General features: G+C 40.2%; 1 protein-coding gene across 1 annotated transcript in view; it reads right to left on the bottom strand.

Moving 5' to 3' along the window:
• Window positions 1-19,103, bottom strand: part of TATDN1 (TatD DNase domain containing 1) — a 51,806-nt gene that overhangs the window by 23,211 nt on the left and 9,492 nt on the right. Inside the window, exons 2-6 of the mRNA XM_017885919.1 lie at window positions 11,964-12,029; window positions 11,180-11,229; window positions 7,863-7,926; window positions 5,269-5,412; window positions 5,127-5,169 (exon numbers count right to left, since the gene is read on the bottom strand). Of these exons, the coding sequence (XP_017741408.1) occupies window positions 5,127-5,169; window positions 5,269-5,412; window positions 7,863-7,926; window positions 11,180-11,229; window positions 11,964-12,029 (367 nt within the window). The remainder of the gene's footprint in view (window positions 1-5,126; window positions 5,170-5,268; window positions 5,413-7,862; window positions 7,927-11,179; window positions 11,230-11,963; window positions 12,030-19,103) is intronic.

Below are 19,103 nucleotides of genomic sequence, written 5' to 3'. Positions count from 1 at the left end.
GGATAACTAGTACTGAACATCAAACAACTATTATCTTTAGAGAAGAAAACCCACCATGGTAACTAGAAATAACAACGTAAGTTACAGGGTAGGAATTGGCGTCTTTTTTTTTTTTTTTTTTGAGATGGAGTCTTGCTCTGTCGCCCAGGCTGGAGTGCAGTGGCCAGATCTCAGCTCACTGCAAGCTCCGCCTGCTGGGTTTACGCCATTCTCCTGCCTCAGCCTCCCGAGTAGCTGGGACTACAGGCGCCTGCCACCTCGCCTGGCTAGTTTTTTGTATTTTTAGTAGAGACGGGGTTTCACCATGTTATCTAGGATGGTCTCGATCTCCTGACCTCGTGATCCACCCATCTCAGCCTCCCAAAGTGCTGGGATTACAGGCTTGAGCCACCTCGCCTGGCCGAATTGGCGTCTTATTAAGAGACTCCTCTGCCTGTTTTACTCATTTATTATTTTTTTAAAGTTTATAAATGAAAAATCATTTTCTACTTGAGTTAGATTTGCTCATCTTAGTGAAGCTTCTGATTGTATTACTGCTTCTTACAGTTGAAGTTTAACCATCTAAGGATAAGAGCTGGAAAAGTTCAGCTTCAGAGGAGCAGTTGCTATTAATTAGGATCAAGGAAAATCCAAAAAGCCCAGTGCGTTTCATGGGTATACCTGAACACAGGTAGTAATCCCTCCTCTGTAAGCTGCTTGATGGCAACGTGGCCTCAATTGCTCATCTCTAGGGTCTCCTAAACCCCCAAAGGACTGTTTTAAAATCTTCTTGTTGTAGTTTTTAAGACCTGCACAGCGTTAACATTTTAAAGCCCCAAGAAAAATGCCCAAGGCAAATTCCTCCTATCCAAGAGAACAGAGCTCTAAATTGCAACAAGGAAACGAGTGTAGCATAAGGCCAGGAAATTGAAAATACAGGGTATGGCTTAAAGGATAAACTTTCCATAACTACATCAGGCCTTTTCCTTGTTTTCACTCTTTGCTTCTTTTGCTCTTTAAAAAATACTTCTTTCCGAAGAACGGGTCGTAACCCAGAAAAGGTCTAGGTACTAACACACAAAAAAATGTATTTAAACAAACAAACAAAAAAAAAACCTTTATAAAGTTCCAAACAAAAGCAATAGCTAGCATCTTCCTTTAGGGTGGTAATATTTCTAGCATGAGTAATATAACAGCCATGATTGCACACGTACTATGCACCACTCATGTCACTATGGGCTTTACGCGCCTTATGTTAAGAAAGGTAGGCAGCAATCTCCCCATTTTTAAAGGGGATGCACAAAGGGACGAAGTGACACCAACGGCAGTTGTAAATCTCATGAAAAGATCTGCTGATTCCAAAGCTCATCCTTTTAACATGTCATACGCTGCCTTCACTTAGCATCATTTTTCAGACACATCTATTGTATATTGATTTTTCTGTCTTGCCTCCTAATTTTCTATTTTCTTTTCTCATACATCTCCTTTTCCTGACTACATTTTACTTAAAACAAATCACGGCTGGGCGTGGTGGCTCACACCTATAACCCTAGCACTTTGGGAGGCCGAGGCGGGCGGATCACTTGAGGTCTGGAGTTTGAAATCAGCCTGGCCAACATGGTGAAACCCCGTCTCTACAAAAAACACAAGAAAATTAGCTGGGCATGGTGATGGGCACGTGTAATCCCAGTTACTTGGGAGGCGGAGGCAGGAGAATCGCTTGAACCAGGAGGCGGAGGTTGCAGTGATCTTACATCGCACTGCTGCACTCTAGTCTGGGGGACGGAGTGAGACTACATTAAAAAAAAACAAAAACAAAAACAAAAAAAAACACCCAAACCATACACCGGTTGTTTCAGATGGTAGAAAAGTGCAGACCAAAATCTGAAGTCTTCCAAAAATAAACCCAATAGTGAAAGTTGAATTATAGGCTTTTTATCCACACTGCTCAAAAGGAATAAAAAAAGAACCTTCCCTCTGTATTAAATATTCAACAGACATTTACTAAGTACCTACCATGTGCTGAGAGTACTGTGCTAAATGCTATGGAACTGTCACATGAGTAAGACCGGGTGTGTGCCTCTGAGGAACTCAAAGACATTTGTCTGTTGTGGGGAGGAAGGGATAACCTAAAACCCATTTCTGTACAACATGATAAGTGCTGAAACAAATAGAGTGCTGTGTACACAGAAAAGACTGCATGCTGTAAGTACACGCTAGGGGAAAAGAAGTGAGGGGCAGAGAACATGGGTGTTTGTTTCCTTAACAACAATCAAAATGTGATTGTTACTAGTGTGTCTTTTTTTTTTTTTTTTTTTTGAGATGGAGTCTTGCTCTGTTGCCCAGGCTGGAGTCCAATGGCACAATCTTGGCTCACTGCAAACTCCACCTTGCCAGTTCAAGCAATTCTGCTGCCTCAGCCTCCTGAGTAGCTGGGATTACAGGTGCTCGCCACCACGCCCGGCTAATTTTTGTTTTTAGTAGAGACAGGGTTTTACCATGTTGGTCAAGCTGGTCTTGAATTCCTGATCTCAGGTGATCGGCCTGCCTTGGCCTCCCAATGTGCTGGAATTACAGGCATGAGCCACCGTACCTGGCTGTTTTTTTAACCAAGTCATTTGATGTTTTATCATTAAAAATTAAAAAATCTTCACTGCCATCTTATCAAAAGTTCCTCCTACTTATTTTGTCATTAGCTTATTCACTCTGGAAGAAGCCAGTGTCACATGCTGTCACTGAAAGTCAGTCCTTCCCTCTGCTGTTCATACACTTTAGTGACAGCACTTCCAACCTACTTTAATTATTTATGTCCTCTCTTGTCTACAGTGGCATCAGGAAAAAGTCTTATTTTCCTTTGTATCATGCTGAGGAGGCACTTGGTAATCATTTACTGAATGGAGTTTGAACTTCTCTATTAGCAATTAACACCTGGTATGTGAGTTCAAGCACAAGCTGTGATATGCATATTCTAAGATAGACGCTATTCTGAACATGCTCTGATGATGGTGAAGAATCCTCAGAACAGTTAAATTAAACTGATACTGTCAATGTTTTCAATTAACCCCAAAACTGAGTTTAAAGTATTCAGGTTGCATTTTAGAATCAGTTCTAACTCATTTTGGATGAAAAGTCATATGGGCAAAAAAACTTGGGGACTCTGCGATTGCTCTTGCTTGTTGTAACACATAGTCTATTAGACTTACAAGGCTTATCCTGACAAAAACCAGACATTAAAGTTGAGGAATATGATCTGTGGGCTTAACCTGAAGAACTATTAAAGACAACTGTTTTTCTATTTCAGTGTGAACATGAGAACTTTTAAGGTTAAGTGAGCTGGCCTACATAATATTCGACAGAGTATGTATAGCGCTTTAGTAACCCTGCTAGTAACCACATGAATGTCCCTGAAAGACACAGCAAATAATATACCACAAACTAAGCAGTTCTAAAAGGGATGTATAAATGAGCGACCTAAAAGAGACAGGATGTGTCTACAGAGCATTACTCTAACCCATCCTTTTCTACTTGGTTATAGATCTTCACACTCCAGAACTCTGGAGCTTGAGGTCTAGGGTATGACAGACTCCACTAGTAGATCTGCTTCTCCCCACAGTGATTTTCAAACGGGGGGACATATCAGAATCCCATTTGTGGGGAGCAGGGAGGGAAGGGGGAGGAAGTACACTTTTGGCATGCGTAATTTTAAAACATCCCTTTAGGCCATCAAGTCACTGGCTTAATCATATGATCATATCACCATATGACAAAATTATTAATTATTAAATATTATGATATAGCTGGATGGTATCTTAAGAGAGAATCTGATCCTAATTCTCTGTGTATAAGAAACTAAGGAGGACAGAGGACTGTTTATTCTTAAAGGTCTCTAGGGACAGATATTCTACCTTATTCAGATTTCTGCATACTCCGAGTTCTTGGCAGTGGCTGGCACACAGTGCTCCATAAACATTTGCTGAATGGATGAATAACTAAATTAACCCCCTTTAGAAGCTCAGTCTAATGTTTTATCATCTTCATAATTAAGATGTTTTTGAAATTCGACAAAATGCTTACGTTTTAAATTCAGACTATGACCTAAATTTTCTTTTCAGTCTTTAACACTCATTCACCAGTATGATGACAGGAGCTCCAAATTTAGCTCCAGGCAATGGGTTACAGGAAGTCCTGCAGGGTTGTGGGCTTTGGAGTTTTCTCAGAAGCCACCATTCAACATGGCTCCTATTAAAGGAATCTCACAGTTCCAAACTAACAATATTCAATACCCAGCAAGAGTAAACTATGCTTTTCTAGCTTTGGTGATTGATCTTATAATACTTTTGTTGGTTTTTTGTTGCTGATTTTTTTTTTTTTTTAAGAGACGGAGTCTCCTTATGTTGCTCAGACTGGTCTGGAACTCCTGAGCTCAAGCAATTCTCCTGCCTCTGTTTCTCAAAACAGCTGCGACTACAGGTACAGTCTGCTGTGCCTAGCTTGTAATACACTTTCAATATCCTTTGTTTTTAAATTGTATCTTCCAATTTGGGAGGCTGAGGCGGGTGGATAATTTGAGGTCAGGAGTCTGAGACCAGCCTGACCAACGTGATGAAACCCAATCTTTACTAAAAATATAAAAATTAGCCAGGCATGGTGGCATGTGCCTGTAATCCCAGATACTCGGGAGGCTGAGGCACGAGACTCATTTGAACCCAGGAAGTGGAGGTTGCAGTGAGCTGAGATCACACCACTGCACTCCAGCCTGGGCAACAGAGAGCGACTCTGTCTCAAAAAAACGAAACAAATCACATTCCCCAAAATAATTTAATTCATTCCATTGGAACTGTTCATGGAGGAATGCATGTGTTAAACAAGCAAACAAAAAATGTAAAGTCTCTATCATGTAAAACTCATCCCTAATTTCTACCATTAAAATAAAATTAAATGGTTAATCGACCAGGGAACTATGTGCTTCCGCCCCTTATGAATTACATGCAAGTATGCATGGAATTAGTTTCACTTAACTTTTCATATACAGAGGGAAAAACAAAAATATCCTGATGCTTAATCCAACTATATTCTCAACTGATAAAAGTTATTTTAAAATCACTCATGATTTTACAATAATTTGTAAAGCCAACAAATTTCCTTACTTGAGTTGAGTATCTTTGGGACAAAACTGTAGTCGGTCAAAATCTTTAAAAAGATAAAGAAGAATAATTACTCCTAACTTACACAGAAAAAAATTACTTATTTTCAAACAAAGTCATTCTAAGAGGCGAGGCTGGCACTCACCAAGTCCACATTCTCCTATTGCCACAACTTTCCCTTTATTGTTTTCAGCAAGATTTAGCAACTCCTTTAAGTAAAGATCAGGGTTATTCTTTTCAAATTCACCACATCTTGTAGGATGACATCCAACTGTACTGAAAAACATATCTAACACAAAATAATGTCTTAGGATTATTTTCAAAGTATTTTCTCATATTTATATTTATTATGATATTTAGAGGATATCGAGTAATTTCAACTGGTTTTCAACAATGGTAATAAATTATTCACATTATAAGAACTGCATTATGTTAATCATATGACAATTTTTAGAATACCAAAACAAAGTAGGATACGAATATGAAAATTGCTTTAATGTATTAATAAAATAATTCAGCTTTTTCTAATGTTTGGCATTTAGGGCTGTAGAATGCAAAGTGAAAATTTTTTGTTTTTGAGACAGGGTCCCACTGTGTCACCCAGGCTGGAGTGCAGTGGTGCCATCACGGCTCACTGTAGCCTTGACCTCCTGGGCTCAAGTGATCCTCCCACTTCAGCCTCCCAATTAACTGGGACAACACATACATGCCACCACACTTGGCTAATTTTTAAATTTTTTTTGTAGAGACAGGGTTTTGCTACGTTGCCCAGGCTGGGCTCAAAGTCCTGAGCTCAAGCGACCCACCTGCCTAGGCCTCCCAAAGTGCTGGGATTACAGGCCTGAGCCACCATGACTAGCGATGATTTATCTTTTATATTCACCATTCATGTGACTATCTTGATTCATATATTTTTGTTTAACACCAATTCCTCCATTATTGATTCATGTATTTAATATAGCATAAAAATGTATTCCCTTAAAGAGGTTAATAGTGGAGGTTAAAGAGGTGGAAAGGGGAATTTGTTTTTCTAATAAAAAAATGAGGTTCACCTATTTGGAGGACACTCTGACAGTCTGACTTGTATAGAATACAAATGAGAAGTCAAAAACACTTGTTAAATGGTTTAGCTGAGTTTGAACCATGGGAAAGGTATCAAGCCTTCCTCAGGCTCTCATGCAGATGTTTAGAAACAAAGGAAGCAGCACTTTTAAGGCTATAAGAACACAAGTTACATGGAGAGGAGTGGAAGAGGGCTGATAATGGAGGTGGGAGAACTTTAAAAAGCATACATGTTTGGGGATAAAAAGTAAGGATAAAATGTTCTTATATATCTCGAAAACTCCCTGGGAGAGATTCTATCTTTAATCACTAAGAAAAAGTGTCAATGGGCCGGGCGAGGTTGGCTCAGGCCTGTAATCCCAGCACTCTGGGAGGCCAAGCCAGGCAGATCACGAGGTCAGGAGTTGAAGACCAGCCTGACCAACATAGTGAAACCCTGTCTCTATTAAAGATGCAAAAATTAGCCAGGCGTGGTGGCGCGCGCCTATAATCCCAGCTACTCAGGACGCTGAGGCAGGAGAATCACTTGTACCCAGGAGGCAGAGGTTGCAGTGAGCCGAGATCATGCCATTGCACTCCAGCCTGGGCGACAGAGCAAGACTCTGTTTCAAAAAAAGAAAAAGTGTTAATGGATCCTAAAAGAGAAGTATGGATTTTAGAGAGATTTCCATAAAAATATAGCTTTTAGTAAGTTTTCATACATAAACACATCAGTATTTTAAAATACAACATTTAAAAATTATGTAGAATGTTTAATTCCTCAGTGTCTAGCACATAAGGTATGCAAAAAAAAGTTAAATTCATGCATGCCAGATAAATGAGGTTTTATGTAACTAAGATTCCTTTAATAATCAATCCTAAAACTTTCAAGATTTTAAATAAATGCAAAATGTATGAACATAAAGCAAGCATATGAGGGGTTATACAGCATTATTATTTGCATTCTTGGTACCATGCACAGTATCTGGTCCATCTAGTAAAAATTTAATAAAATAATCCTTCACAGCTTAAGTTAAAAAAGAATACATAAAAAGCAACTCGTATCTTTTGTTTTTTGGGGTTTTCTGCTTGTTTTGAGACGGAGTCTTGCTCTATTGTCCAGGCTGGAGTGCAGTGGCACTATCTCCGCTTACTGCAAGCTCTGCCTCCCGGGTTCACGCCATTCTCCCACCTCAGCCGAGTAGCTGGGACTACAGGTGCCCGCCACTATGCCCGGCTAATTTTTTGTATTTTTTAGTAGAGACAGGGTTTCACTGTGTTAGCCAGGATGGTCTCAATCTCCTGATCTGCCTGCCTCAGGCTCCCAAAGTGCTGGGATTACAGGTGTGAGCCACCACGCCCAGCTAGCAACTCGTATCTTAAACACATTAAAACACACACATGAATTCCACATCAAAAACACCTGAGGTTAAACTGTGTACCTGGAGAACTTTATTCTCATTAGCTGAAATCTTAAAATAATCTTCATTGAGTACTATGAAATGGTTTTATAAACAGCTGATATACCAATGAGTACTCTGAATTTTGTCATCTTAATCATGTCCCATTGAAATCAGTCTATTTTCCTGTTGTTTCCACAGTCATGATCTATTGTATTGTACCTGAAGCAGTTTTCAGAAAGACTTCTTCAAAATTACTTAATTCATTTTTTTTTTGGTAAAACAAATATGAGAATACCATTTGTTTGTGCCAAATGCAGTGCATCTTTACTGTCTTGTAGATTTCCACCTGTAATCATAAACTGAAATAGAAAGAAAATAAAATAAGCTGACTTTAATAGGGCAGCAATAACAGTTTCCTAAACATGCCTTCCTACCACTTCCTTATTCCAGACTGCTCTCTTCTGTGACTGTCACACACCTACCCTGGGAGACTACCTCCTATGCAGAGTGGTATCTGACTACACCTCAGGGATGTATGTATGTATGTGTGTGTGCGTGTAGAGGTGTAGAATTCATCACTAGACTCTGTCAAAATGTTAAAATGTATTTACATGTCTACCTTTCCTATTAGACAACGAGTTCCTTGAGGACAGAGATCAGGTATTATGAAAGCGTGAATAATTAATCAGTGATTCAATAGTGTTGATTGATTAGATAGTTCTCCAAGTGTAGTCTGGTAACTCCCAGTAGGTATATGAACTCAAAACTATTTTCCTAATAATAATAAGACACTTTCTGTCTTTTTCACTCTCACTCTACTGCAAGTGTCCACAACGTATACAAGAAGCTACACGATGTGTGATACCACCAGACTACAGAAAAAGATATGAAAATTCAGCAGGCTTCTAGTAACACAGTCATTAGAGATTTGAAAAAACAACTGTACTCATGTTGTTAATTTTTTTTTTCTGGAATACACTTGTTTTTCCTAAAAATATGCTATTTATGTTATCCAGTAGTTTCTTGTTATTTTAAAAGGAATTAATATTCAAAATTTTTTGTTTTAATTTTTAATATAGTATATATCAGTAGGTAAGACTCATACAAACAAAAGCTCTTTGGGGGTACTCAATAATAAAGAATGTGAAGGGGACTGGAGAGCAAAAGGTTTGAGAATCAGTGAGTTAATGCATGCTGATGAATTCTCTGTAGGAAAACATATGGCTTTTGGCAAATAAGCATACTTCTACATAGACCCATTAGGATCCACCCAGTAATTAGACTGCCATCTTTGCTGTTAAAATGAAAGTGTCACTGAAGAGCTTTGTGTTGATAGTGAGAGCACTGAAGCACTGCTGCATAAGGGGCACATTCTTCTAAAGACATGATGCAAGCAGAATGATGTATATTTTTTCATACTTCAAGAGTCTCACTAAAATGATGAACTCATTCTAGGTACAACTCAGGGAAAAAACACAAAACAAAGGTAGACCTGCAAATGATAAATAGATGTTTTCATATAGCTATTTAAATCTTTAATATGATTAGCTATTGAGTATCCGTTCAGGAAACATATAGCCATAATTAAATCCTTGACTATCTGTAAAACATAAGATATAAGGCAGGGCGCAGTGGCTCAGCACTTTGGGATGCTGAGGTGGGCGGATCACCTGTGGTCAGGAGTTCAAGATCATCCTGGCCAACATGGCGAAACCCCGTCTCTACTAAAAATACAAAAATTAGCCAGGCGTGGTGGCGGGCCCCTGAAGTCCCAGCTACTTGGGAGGCCGAGGCAGGACAATCACATGAACCTGGGAGGCAGAGGTTGCAGTGAGCCAAGATCATGCCACTGCACTCCAGCCTGGGCAACAGAACAAGACTCTGCCTCCAGAAAAAAAAAAAAAAAAGACATTAATAAAAATAGTGGGAAAACTTTCTTTTTGCTAACATACCTAAAACTTTAATACTAGAACAGATACCTACAACCAGTATTTAAATTATGTAAAATACTAACCAAGTCTACTTTTTATTTTACGTGTAACTTTTCTAAATAGTTGAAAAAAGGGCAAGACACGAGGGCATCTCCTCTCCCGGTGTACAGGATAATGATAATGATCATCTCATGGTGGTGGCTTCCAGCACACACATAACGTAGGTTGTTTATGCCAGGCATAATACCAAATGCTTTACATTCAATATTTTATTTAGCCTTCATAACAACTCTATTAATTAAGTACTATTATCATTCTCATTTTACAGATGAGAAAACTGAAGTCTAGTGAGATAAAAGACCCCAGGTTATAAAGCTACAAAAAATGAAGCAGGGGCTGGACACCAGGTTTGTTATGCCCTAACTATGCTTTTAACTACTATAACATAAATGCAAGGTATTGAATTAAATTTCAGTTTGGAACCATGTCCAAGTAAAAATCACTTCAGTTCTGTCATTCCTAAGTGTGTGTGTGTTGTGTGTGTGCATGTGTGTGAATAAACATTAAAATTAAATTACTCATGGCTAACACATGAAAATTTAAGAGCTTAGTATTTTGGAGTCATCAGAAAACCACTGTTTAAAGTGATTTACCAAGCAGAATGACTCCATAATGAGAAATTAATGTAACTTTTATTTTTTCATATTATTTGTGAATAATAACAAATACAAGTTTGGAGTTGGAGACTGCAAAACTCATTTAGTCAGCCGTGTCACTTTCCAAAACAAGTTATTCAACTTGGAGGCAGTAGCTATCAAGTGTCCTGACAGCATACTATGGAATTTAACCTTATTTCTTATGTGTATGTGTGTGCTAGCTCTCTGTTTTAAAGCTAATTTAAAGAAATATCTCGGCCGGGCGCGGTGGCTCAAGCCTGTAATCCCAGCACTTTGGGAGGCCGAGACGGGCGGATCACGAGGTCAGGAGATCAAGAATATCCTGGATAACACGGTGAAACCCCGTCTCTACTAAAAAATACAAAAAACTAGCCGGGTGAGGTGGTGGGCGCCTGTAGTCCCAGCTACTCGGGAGGCTGAGGCAGGAGAATGGCGTAAACCCGGGAGGCGGAGCTTGCAGTGAGCTGAGATCCGGCCACTGCACTCCAGCCTGGGCCACAGAGCGAGACTCTGTCTCAAAAAAAAAAAAGAAATATCTATTCATTTGCTTACTAGAACTCTCTAAAAAACCATAGACATTTTATTACTGTAAAAATTAAAATATTATCTCCATTATCTGAAGTGGTATACCCAAACCATAAATAGCTACACTTGGTGTCTTTTTGATTATTGCTTAATTCTGACAAATGCTAAATTATATTATAAAATTGATTAAAAGTTGCCTCTTTAGAAGCCTGGTAATTCACATAGGTTTAAAAAAATTTTTTTCAAAGAGGTTTTGCCATTTATCATGTATAAGAACTATATATGAGATTTGTGTAACTTAAATTGCTATGAACAGAATATTTGGATATTTTGTTTCAATTAACTTTCTAATATCACAAGTAGACAATTTGTACTCCAAGTGTGGCATTGGCTTGTTCCCTTCTACTCTGCAAAATTTTAACTAAAATTTAGTTAAAATATAAATTTAAAATTCTCAAGAATAACAAAACAGATGTTACCTTTTTAACACCAATCTCGACAGCTCTCCCTATTACATCCTGTAAGTCATCTGTAAAAGATAAACTCTGCATTAAGAAAACCTGGCAGACAAAAATTTGACTTTTTTTTAGCTTTTGTGCAAATGGCTATTTGAAGTTTGATATTCGAAATTATAAACTTCTATAGGTAAAAAGACCTTAATTAAACTTCATTATAAATGTTCATGATCATGGTTTATCAATAAATGTGTTTCACTTTGTTTAGTTTTATCCAAAATGCATAGTGAGTTTTTTTTTTTTTTGAGACAGAGTTTCACTCTTGTTGCCCAGGCTGGAGTGCAATGGTGCAGTCTCGGCTCACTACAACCTCTCCCAGCTGGGTTCAAGCGATTCTCATGCCTCACCCTCCCAAGTAGCTGGGATTACAGGTGTTGCCAGCACACCTGGCTAATTTTTTTGTATTTTTAGTAGAGATGGGGTTTCACCATGTTGGCCAGGCTGGTCTCGAACTCCTGACCTCAGGTGATCTGCTTGCCTTGGCCTCCCAAAATGTTGGGATTACAGGCGTGAGCCACCGCGCTCAGCCATGAGTTCTTTATTATTTCAACTTTAAGAGTGGATTATGTTGCCCAGGCTGGTCTTGAACTCCTGTGCTCAGGCAACCCTCCCGCCTCAGACTCCCAAAGTGGTGGGATTACAGGTGTGAGTCACAAGGCCCAGCTTGGATTATGCTTTTCAAGATCTCCTGAGGCAGAAAATTTGTCTTCATAGAGAAACTATTTGCCTTAATAAAGGAAATACTTACCTTGATGCTTTTGAACCCCCCTATAAATTCCTCTGAACATAGGGTCAGTCAAGTTGATACCAATATCTGTAGAAAGCAAAAATCACTGATCAATTATTGAGTCTCTAGTTGAAACTTCTACTTAAATATTAAAAGCTTCTGTTACTAAACTTTTTGTTCACACACTCATCTACTCAAACAATATCCAAGTGCTACCACTTGTCAACTACTGTGCTAGAAACGTGAGATACAAAGATGAATAGGATATAATTCCTGCTTTCAAGAAACTCACTGCAGAATTGGTAAGGCAGATCCATTATCACACAATTATGAAATATTAGAAGTAAACACGGGTACTATGGGACACAGAAGAGGAACACCCAACCTAGTCTGGTGGCTGGGTCAGAAGAGGCTTCCAGAAAGAAGTAATCATTGAACTGCATCTTAAAGGATGAGTGGCTGTTTTCCAGTGGAATAGAGGTAACTGCAGACAGAGGAAGCAGTGGGAGCAAAGCCCTCAGGATGGGAAAAAGCACAGTGCTTGTAAAGAGCTACAGGCTGTTGCAGCTGCTGGAGAGAAGAACAATTGGCCCTCCATATCTCTGGGATCTGGAGCTGCAGATTCAGCCAACCACAGGTCAACTGAAAATATTAGAAAATAAAAAAAAAATACAATAAAAAATATATAAATAAAAGTACAGTAAGGTATAAAAACCATTTACATAGCATTTACCTCAAATTAGGTATTTTAAGTAATCTAGACACGATTTAAAGCATACATGAGGATATGCATAGGTTACAGGCAAACACCATGCCATTTTATGTAAGGGACTTGAACATCCGAGGGTTTTGGTATCTGCAGGAGGTCCTGGAACCAATCTCCTGCCGATACTGAGGGAAGACAGTGTCAGGAAGGGAGGGGTCAGAAGATGCCAGACTCAGCTATGGTACAGACACTTGTTTTTAAAATACTGGATGCAACAGGAAGCTCTGTCCTGCTGCAGAATATAAGGGAACATGGGGAAGAACAAGATATGAAGTCAAAACTGTGATTGATCACAGGCAAGAAGAAAAATGCCCCCGTTATTGAAAATACATATCATTTAGCTTTTAGCAGGAGCAGAATCTCAAAATGTGCGGTGGTGGTAGGCAGCTGATTACCAACAGACTCCCTACATTATTTTTGCGAGGTTTCAGCTTCTTGGTATGTTCTCATTTTAATGTCTGCCAAGCTGGTCCCCAGGAATGTCTGCTCCACCAATAAGACACACCTTGAAAGTGAATGGGAGTTTAGAGAATTTAAGAGACAGTGAAGAGAGTATTCCAGGCATTTGAAACAATAGGGGAAAAAGTAAAATGCAGAAAACGACAAAGGTATTTGAGTGCCAACATGTCAACAAAGATGGGTGGGATGTGGTACCCTTTAAAAGGGCTATTAACATACAAACATCATCTAATACTATACACACTGTAGGAGTTTGGTGGAATGGCCCAATCAGGAGAATTACTATCTAGTTTTTTTATAAGTAAGGAAAGGAAATTAGATAAAAGGGTCAGACTGAGAAAGGAAACCCAGGGAAGAGAGGAGAGGCCTTTCTGCCTAAAATAATCCTTCGCAGAGGTTTAGTCTAGGGTCATCGATCATCACTGATTATTAGGAAAACAGAAATGGTCTGTATCTCTTCTAGACCATTTCCCCTTTGTGCAGTGTTAAACAAACAATTATTCATAACATTTGTCAAAGACTATGAGGAAGCCTTTATTCAAGAGAGACTACTGATGGCAGGGAAGCTTTTGCGGAAGCGGGAGGGACTGGGCTCAATTTTGAATACAAGGACAAGTGAGGATTTATTGCCACCAAGTAGAATGGGGATCAACAGATGAAAAATTACTAAGAGGAAATATCAAAGGTGAGGGAAGATTCTGGGTTTACTCAACTTGACGGATTTCTGCTGAAGGCAGGCCAGAGTGATAGGATATTCTGCTTGGGGATTTGAGATTTGGGATGGGGGAAATGAGGGATGAGAAAGGTCTATAGCTCCTGGCTGAAGAGGGAAGCAGGTCCTACATCCCAGAATAGTCTCTGGGTTTATCTGGGCAGTCAGAAATGCAGGCAAACTCCTTCGAAAGTCCCTTGACCCAAGTGCAGTGAGAAGCGCTTAAAGGCCACGCAGATGTGGACAGCGGTAATCGCAGCTGACCACCCACCATCCTTCCACACTTTGGGATCATCATAATCTTTTTTTTTTTCTTTTTGAGACACAGTCTCACTCTATTGCCCAGGCTACAGTGCAGTGGCACAATCTCGGCTCACTGCAACCTCCGCCTCCCAGGTTCACGCAATTCTCCTGTCTCAGCCTCCCAAGTAGCTGGGATTATAGGCGCCCACCACCACACCCAGCTAATTTTTTGTATTTTTAGTAGAGACGGGGTTTCACCATGCTGGACAGGCTGGTCTCGAAATCCTGACCTCAGGAGCTCCCCCCACCTTGGCCTCCCAAAATGCTGGGATTACAGGCATGAGGCACTGTGCCCGGCCAGTCTTGATAAATTCTTGTAGCCTCGCACTGCTGGCCCAGATAGTCACAGCTCACCCGCAACAAATAAGTGAGTCTTTCTGAGCCTCAGTTTTCTCACTAGTAGGATGGACATAAACTTTTTCCTTCCAGCAACAAAATGTGGCTCAAGTCCAAAAACGAATATGAAAGCATTTTGCAAATTAAAACTCCTATTAACATGTAATTATTGGGAACAGTGTTATTACAAACACTGTAACATGCCAACAACAAATGGAATTTGAATCAGCTTTAGCCATACTGCCATAGTGGTTAAGACTCCCGATCCAAGAATGCATTATCAAATAGCCAAATGTGAGTCAATATGTTTTGAACATTAAGACTCATGATGTAATCACTAAAATAAAGCCACTCAAAATCCTATTTAACTTGTTCAAAACGTTCTTATCTATGTTAAGGGATAGTGAGAACAAAAACCTTATATCTGAGAAATGCAAGCACCTTTAAATTATCAGGCCCAGAAAGGCATTTAAAATGTTCACAGCAATCCATGCTCACTCCCCTTTGAGCTGAGTAATTACTTCCTGAAGCCAATTGCTATGTGGGCTCTAGACTGACGCCAAGTGGCCCTAAAATGCCATACACCCTATAGTTCAACAATACATAGCCAATCACTAACCAATGTTATCTCTGTAAACCAATGAGAATCCCTGATTAACAATTTTTGTAACCGCGCCCCCCCGCCCTTTTGATTTGTCCTTTAAAAACCAGAGCCTCTCTTTTGTTCTCTGGAGCAGTCCCCAAGGCAACTTGGAAGTGTGTCCTGCACTGCAGTCCTCAACTGTTGTGCTTGAATAAACTCTGTAAACTAGATTCTGACCTTTTTGGTTATTTGAGGTTAACAATAGTATATTTTAAATTAAAAGTCTCTGGCTGGGACGGTAGCCCACGCCTGTAATCCCAGCACTTCAGGAGGCTGAGGTGGGCGGATTATGAGGTCAGGAGATTGAGACCATCCTAGCTAACACAGTGAAAACCCGTGTCTACTAAAGAATACAAAAAATTAGCCAGGCATAGTGGCGAGCGCCTGTAGTCCCAGCTACTCGGGAGACTGAGGCAGAATGGTGTGAACCCAGGAGGCGGAGGCTGCAGTGAGCCGGGATTGCGTCACTGCACTCCAGCCTGGGCGACAGAGCAAGACTCTGTCTCAAAAAAAAAAAATTAAAAGTCTCTATTAGACGTATGCTTATTGGCATGTAAACTCAAACAAAGTAGACAAATACTGTATGAAAACCAATGTCTAGCCAGATCTAGCTAAAGATAGTAAGTAGCTTGAAAAGTTAAGTAAGCAAGAGATATGGGTGGGAGGGAATGACAGGAAGAAAAACAAGGCAAAGTGGAAAATTACTACTTCCGATTAGGGGAGAAAAGTGAAGGATTCATACATTCGGTAGCATGTCCCCTATAGAGATCAGTAATGTTTCTTTTTCATTAACTTTCTTCAAATAGCTGGCTTGAAAAGCAGCACCTACTTTATTATTTAAGAGTTCTTCAAATATTGACTTTTAGTTTTCACAACAAAGTGAGAGTAGAAAACGGCACTGTTTGTAACCAGGAGAAAACGACAACTCTTAAGTTGAAGCCTCAGTGTTTGGGCTCACTGAATCGTGTCACATCACTGTCACCTATGATCTAGGGATACAAAGGGACAGCAAATAGGGCATAATTTGTTTTTTTTTTAGATATTGCTAGTCTTTAGATATAACCCTGAGTTTATAGCAAATACAGGGGATTAGAGAACAAGCTCAATGACACTACTATTCAGCTAACACACAAAGCCAGGAGATAGGACTTTCTGTAGGGTGTTGACTTAAAATCATGAGATCTATACATTAGAGAAGAACTTTATTTCTTATATTGAGGTGCAACCTGCAGGGTGGGAAGCAGAGCCTTTGGCTGGGAACAAAAGCAACCATTTCAAGGGAAGAAGTGGGGAACAGGAGTTTTACACTAACTGGGCTGGCTAACGTACATATTTAACAGGTTATAGAAGGAGCTATGCATATTCATGAAAGGTGGACTTACGCATGTATGATAAGCAAACATACATGTTACACAAACCCCATGTTCTCTTGGGTTGGAGACTTAACATTAAAATGCAGTAAAATTAAGCTTCATATGTCAAAAGGTGCACAGCCTGAGTAAACCAGCCAGAACTAGTCTGTGACTGCTGGTCATTTGTCAGGAAGGAATGCGCAGTGCAACTGGTCAGCTGTCGTGTCAAAAGCACAAAAAAGGAGGAGAGTCTGGCTGTGGTGTCAGGTGGTTGGCTGAAGTCAGGAGAGGAGTGAGTCTTGTTTCCGTTCCAGGGCTGGTATCTATTTAACGCTTACAAACAAAGTCTGGTATCAGTTAGTGAGGAATGGGGTGTACTGAGGTGTAACCAACCTCTCATCTCATCATGGCTGGAAAACTTAGATTTCAGAGTTTTTCTGGGGTCTCCTTGGCCAAGGCGGTGTCCATTCAGTCAGTCGGTGGGGCAGGGGGGTGCTTAGAATTTTATTTTTATTTCATGTTTCCCCATTGTAGCCACGATCTGCTGCAGGCAGCACCAACAGCCAAATCTTTATTTTGTCCCACGTCATTGCCAGGCTGGTGTGGCTGCCTGTCCCAGATCCACCCATTCCCTAGGATAGCCAATTGGACATCCTAGATCAGGCAGGAATAGAGAGATGGCAGGTAGTCATTAACCCATAAGGTATAAGAGATACAAGAGCCAAAAGGAATGGCTACAGAATTAACTTGCCTGTAAGTTCTATGCACTGAACCATCATAATTCCGGTTTTAACCAGGGACTTCTTGCAGTCCTATCATAAGTAATTTGAATGTTAAGAAAGTATGATGGAGACTATGAATATGACAAACACTTAGCAGCTTGAAAGGGATTTCCCAGGCCAGTTGGAAGCCAACTAAATAGATCGTTGAGAGGATTAGTAGTTCATACCTCTTGTAACCATTTAAGCTTGTTTGGATAGTCTTTCTCTAAGCGTCTTTTTTTTTTTTTGTTTTTGAGACGGTGTCTCACTCTGTTGCCCAGGCTGGAGTGCAGAGGCGTCATCTTGGTTCACTGCCAGCTTCGCCTCCCGGGTTCACACCATCCTCCTGAGTAGCTTAGACTACAGGCGCCTGTCACCATGCCCGGCTAATTTGTTGTACTTTTAGTAGAGACAGGGTTTCACCGTGTTAGCCAGGATGGTCTTGATCTTCTGACCTTATGATCCGTCTGCCTTGGCCTCCCAAAGTGCTGGGATTACAGGCGTGAGCCACGGTGCCTGGCTTCTAACAGTTTCTATTTCACCTGAAGTACTCATGTAACAGGAGGTATGGACCAAACAACTCCTTGTTTGGCTAGGAGAAAATCTGCAGCAATTTTATTATCTAATACTACTTGAGCCAAGGAGTTTAGGGATTTTTGTTGAGCTACAAGGCTTTTTGCAGCATCTGCAGCTATCTTGAGGTGGGAAATTAAAGAAAAATAAAATTAAAAAGAGAGAGAAATAAGTTTTCCTGTACTAGGCTGACTTGTCCCAGAGGCAGCAACAGGCACATCCCAGACCCAGGAAAAGTCTTGATATTATCTAATGTGCTCTGGAGACTCTCCCAGCACTCCCTCAACATAGGGAGAAGAAAAACAAATTTTCCTTTGTTTTATGGTATGAGTTTATAGATTCTTGTTCTCTGTAACTAGTAACTTCAAGTATTTTGTTGTATCTGAGAAGTATACAAAGGTCATGAGAAGCCTGAGTAGGCCTGAACTACAGCTGCCTGGGCACCATAGTGAAGGTTATGGGATAAGCCTGTGCCTAGGCAAACCTAGATAATGGACGTCTGGGTTGCTTGGCAACGGTCATGAGCAATCCTGAGTTTGTCCTGCCTCTGTACCCTTGCTTTCACACCACTGTAAGCTTGCTTCAAGCTAGCTCACCTCCTTTTGTGACGTGTGTATTAAAAGTCAAGTGCTGGCTTTGTTCTGGGCTCAGTCTTTGGACATGAGTCTGCTGGGCCTGAGTGCACTCAATAAAAGATTCTCCTGTTTCAACCCGAGGTCTCTCTCATCCCCCTAAATCCTGCAACAATCTGACTAACAGTGGCAGAGACTTTTCAAATAATATCCTTATTGACATAAATCCCAACACTTGGAATTAATATTCCCAGGATGCTTTGATCTGTATCATCTTCATACCCTGCGAATACAGACCTTTTAGTTTAATAGTGGAGAGAAAGGGGGTCCTTCTGTAAGTTTGTGGAAGGATATGGGGGTTACAAAATATCCCAGCAAGCAGGAACCTTCTAACTGTAGGCTGTCAAGGCAACAGTGTGCCCAAAGCTGTGCAGGTAGATCAGACCCTATGCCACATACAAACACAGAGCCTGAATGGGGGGCACAAGTGATACTCCTGAGGGTGTCTTAATTAGCAGATGCATTCATGAGGAGCACTGACATCACCAAACTGAACCATGGGCCATTTCTCTTGCAAGCTTTCCAGAATCCACTCACTTATTTTAAATGTAAATATTGTGGGCACTGTAGGGATACATTTTTAACTTTATTTATCTGATGTAGATGACACTTGTCTATCCAGTA

Source organism: Rhinopithecus bieti, unplaced genomic scaffold (genome assembly GCF_001698545.2).
Source record: "Rhinopithecus bieti isolate Rb0 unplaced genomic scaffold, ASM169854v2 scaffold_15136, whole genome shotgun sequence".
NCBI classification, from domain to species: Eukaryota; Metazoa; Chordata; class Mammalia; order Primates; family Cercopithecidae; genus Rhinopithecus; species Rhinopithecus bieti.
This window is presented reverse-complemented; position numbering and strand designations above follow the sequence as displayed.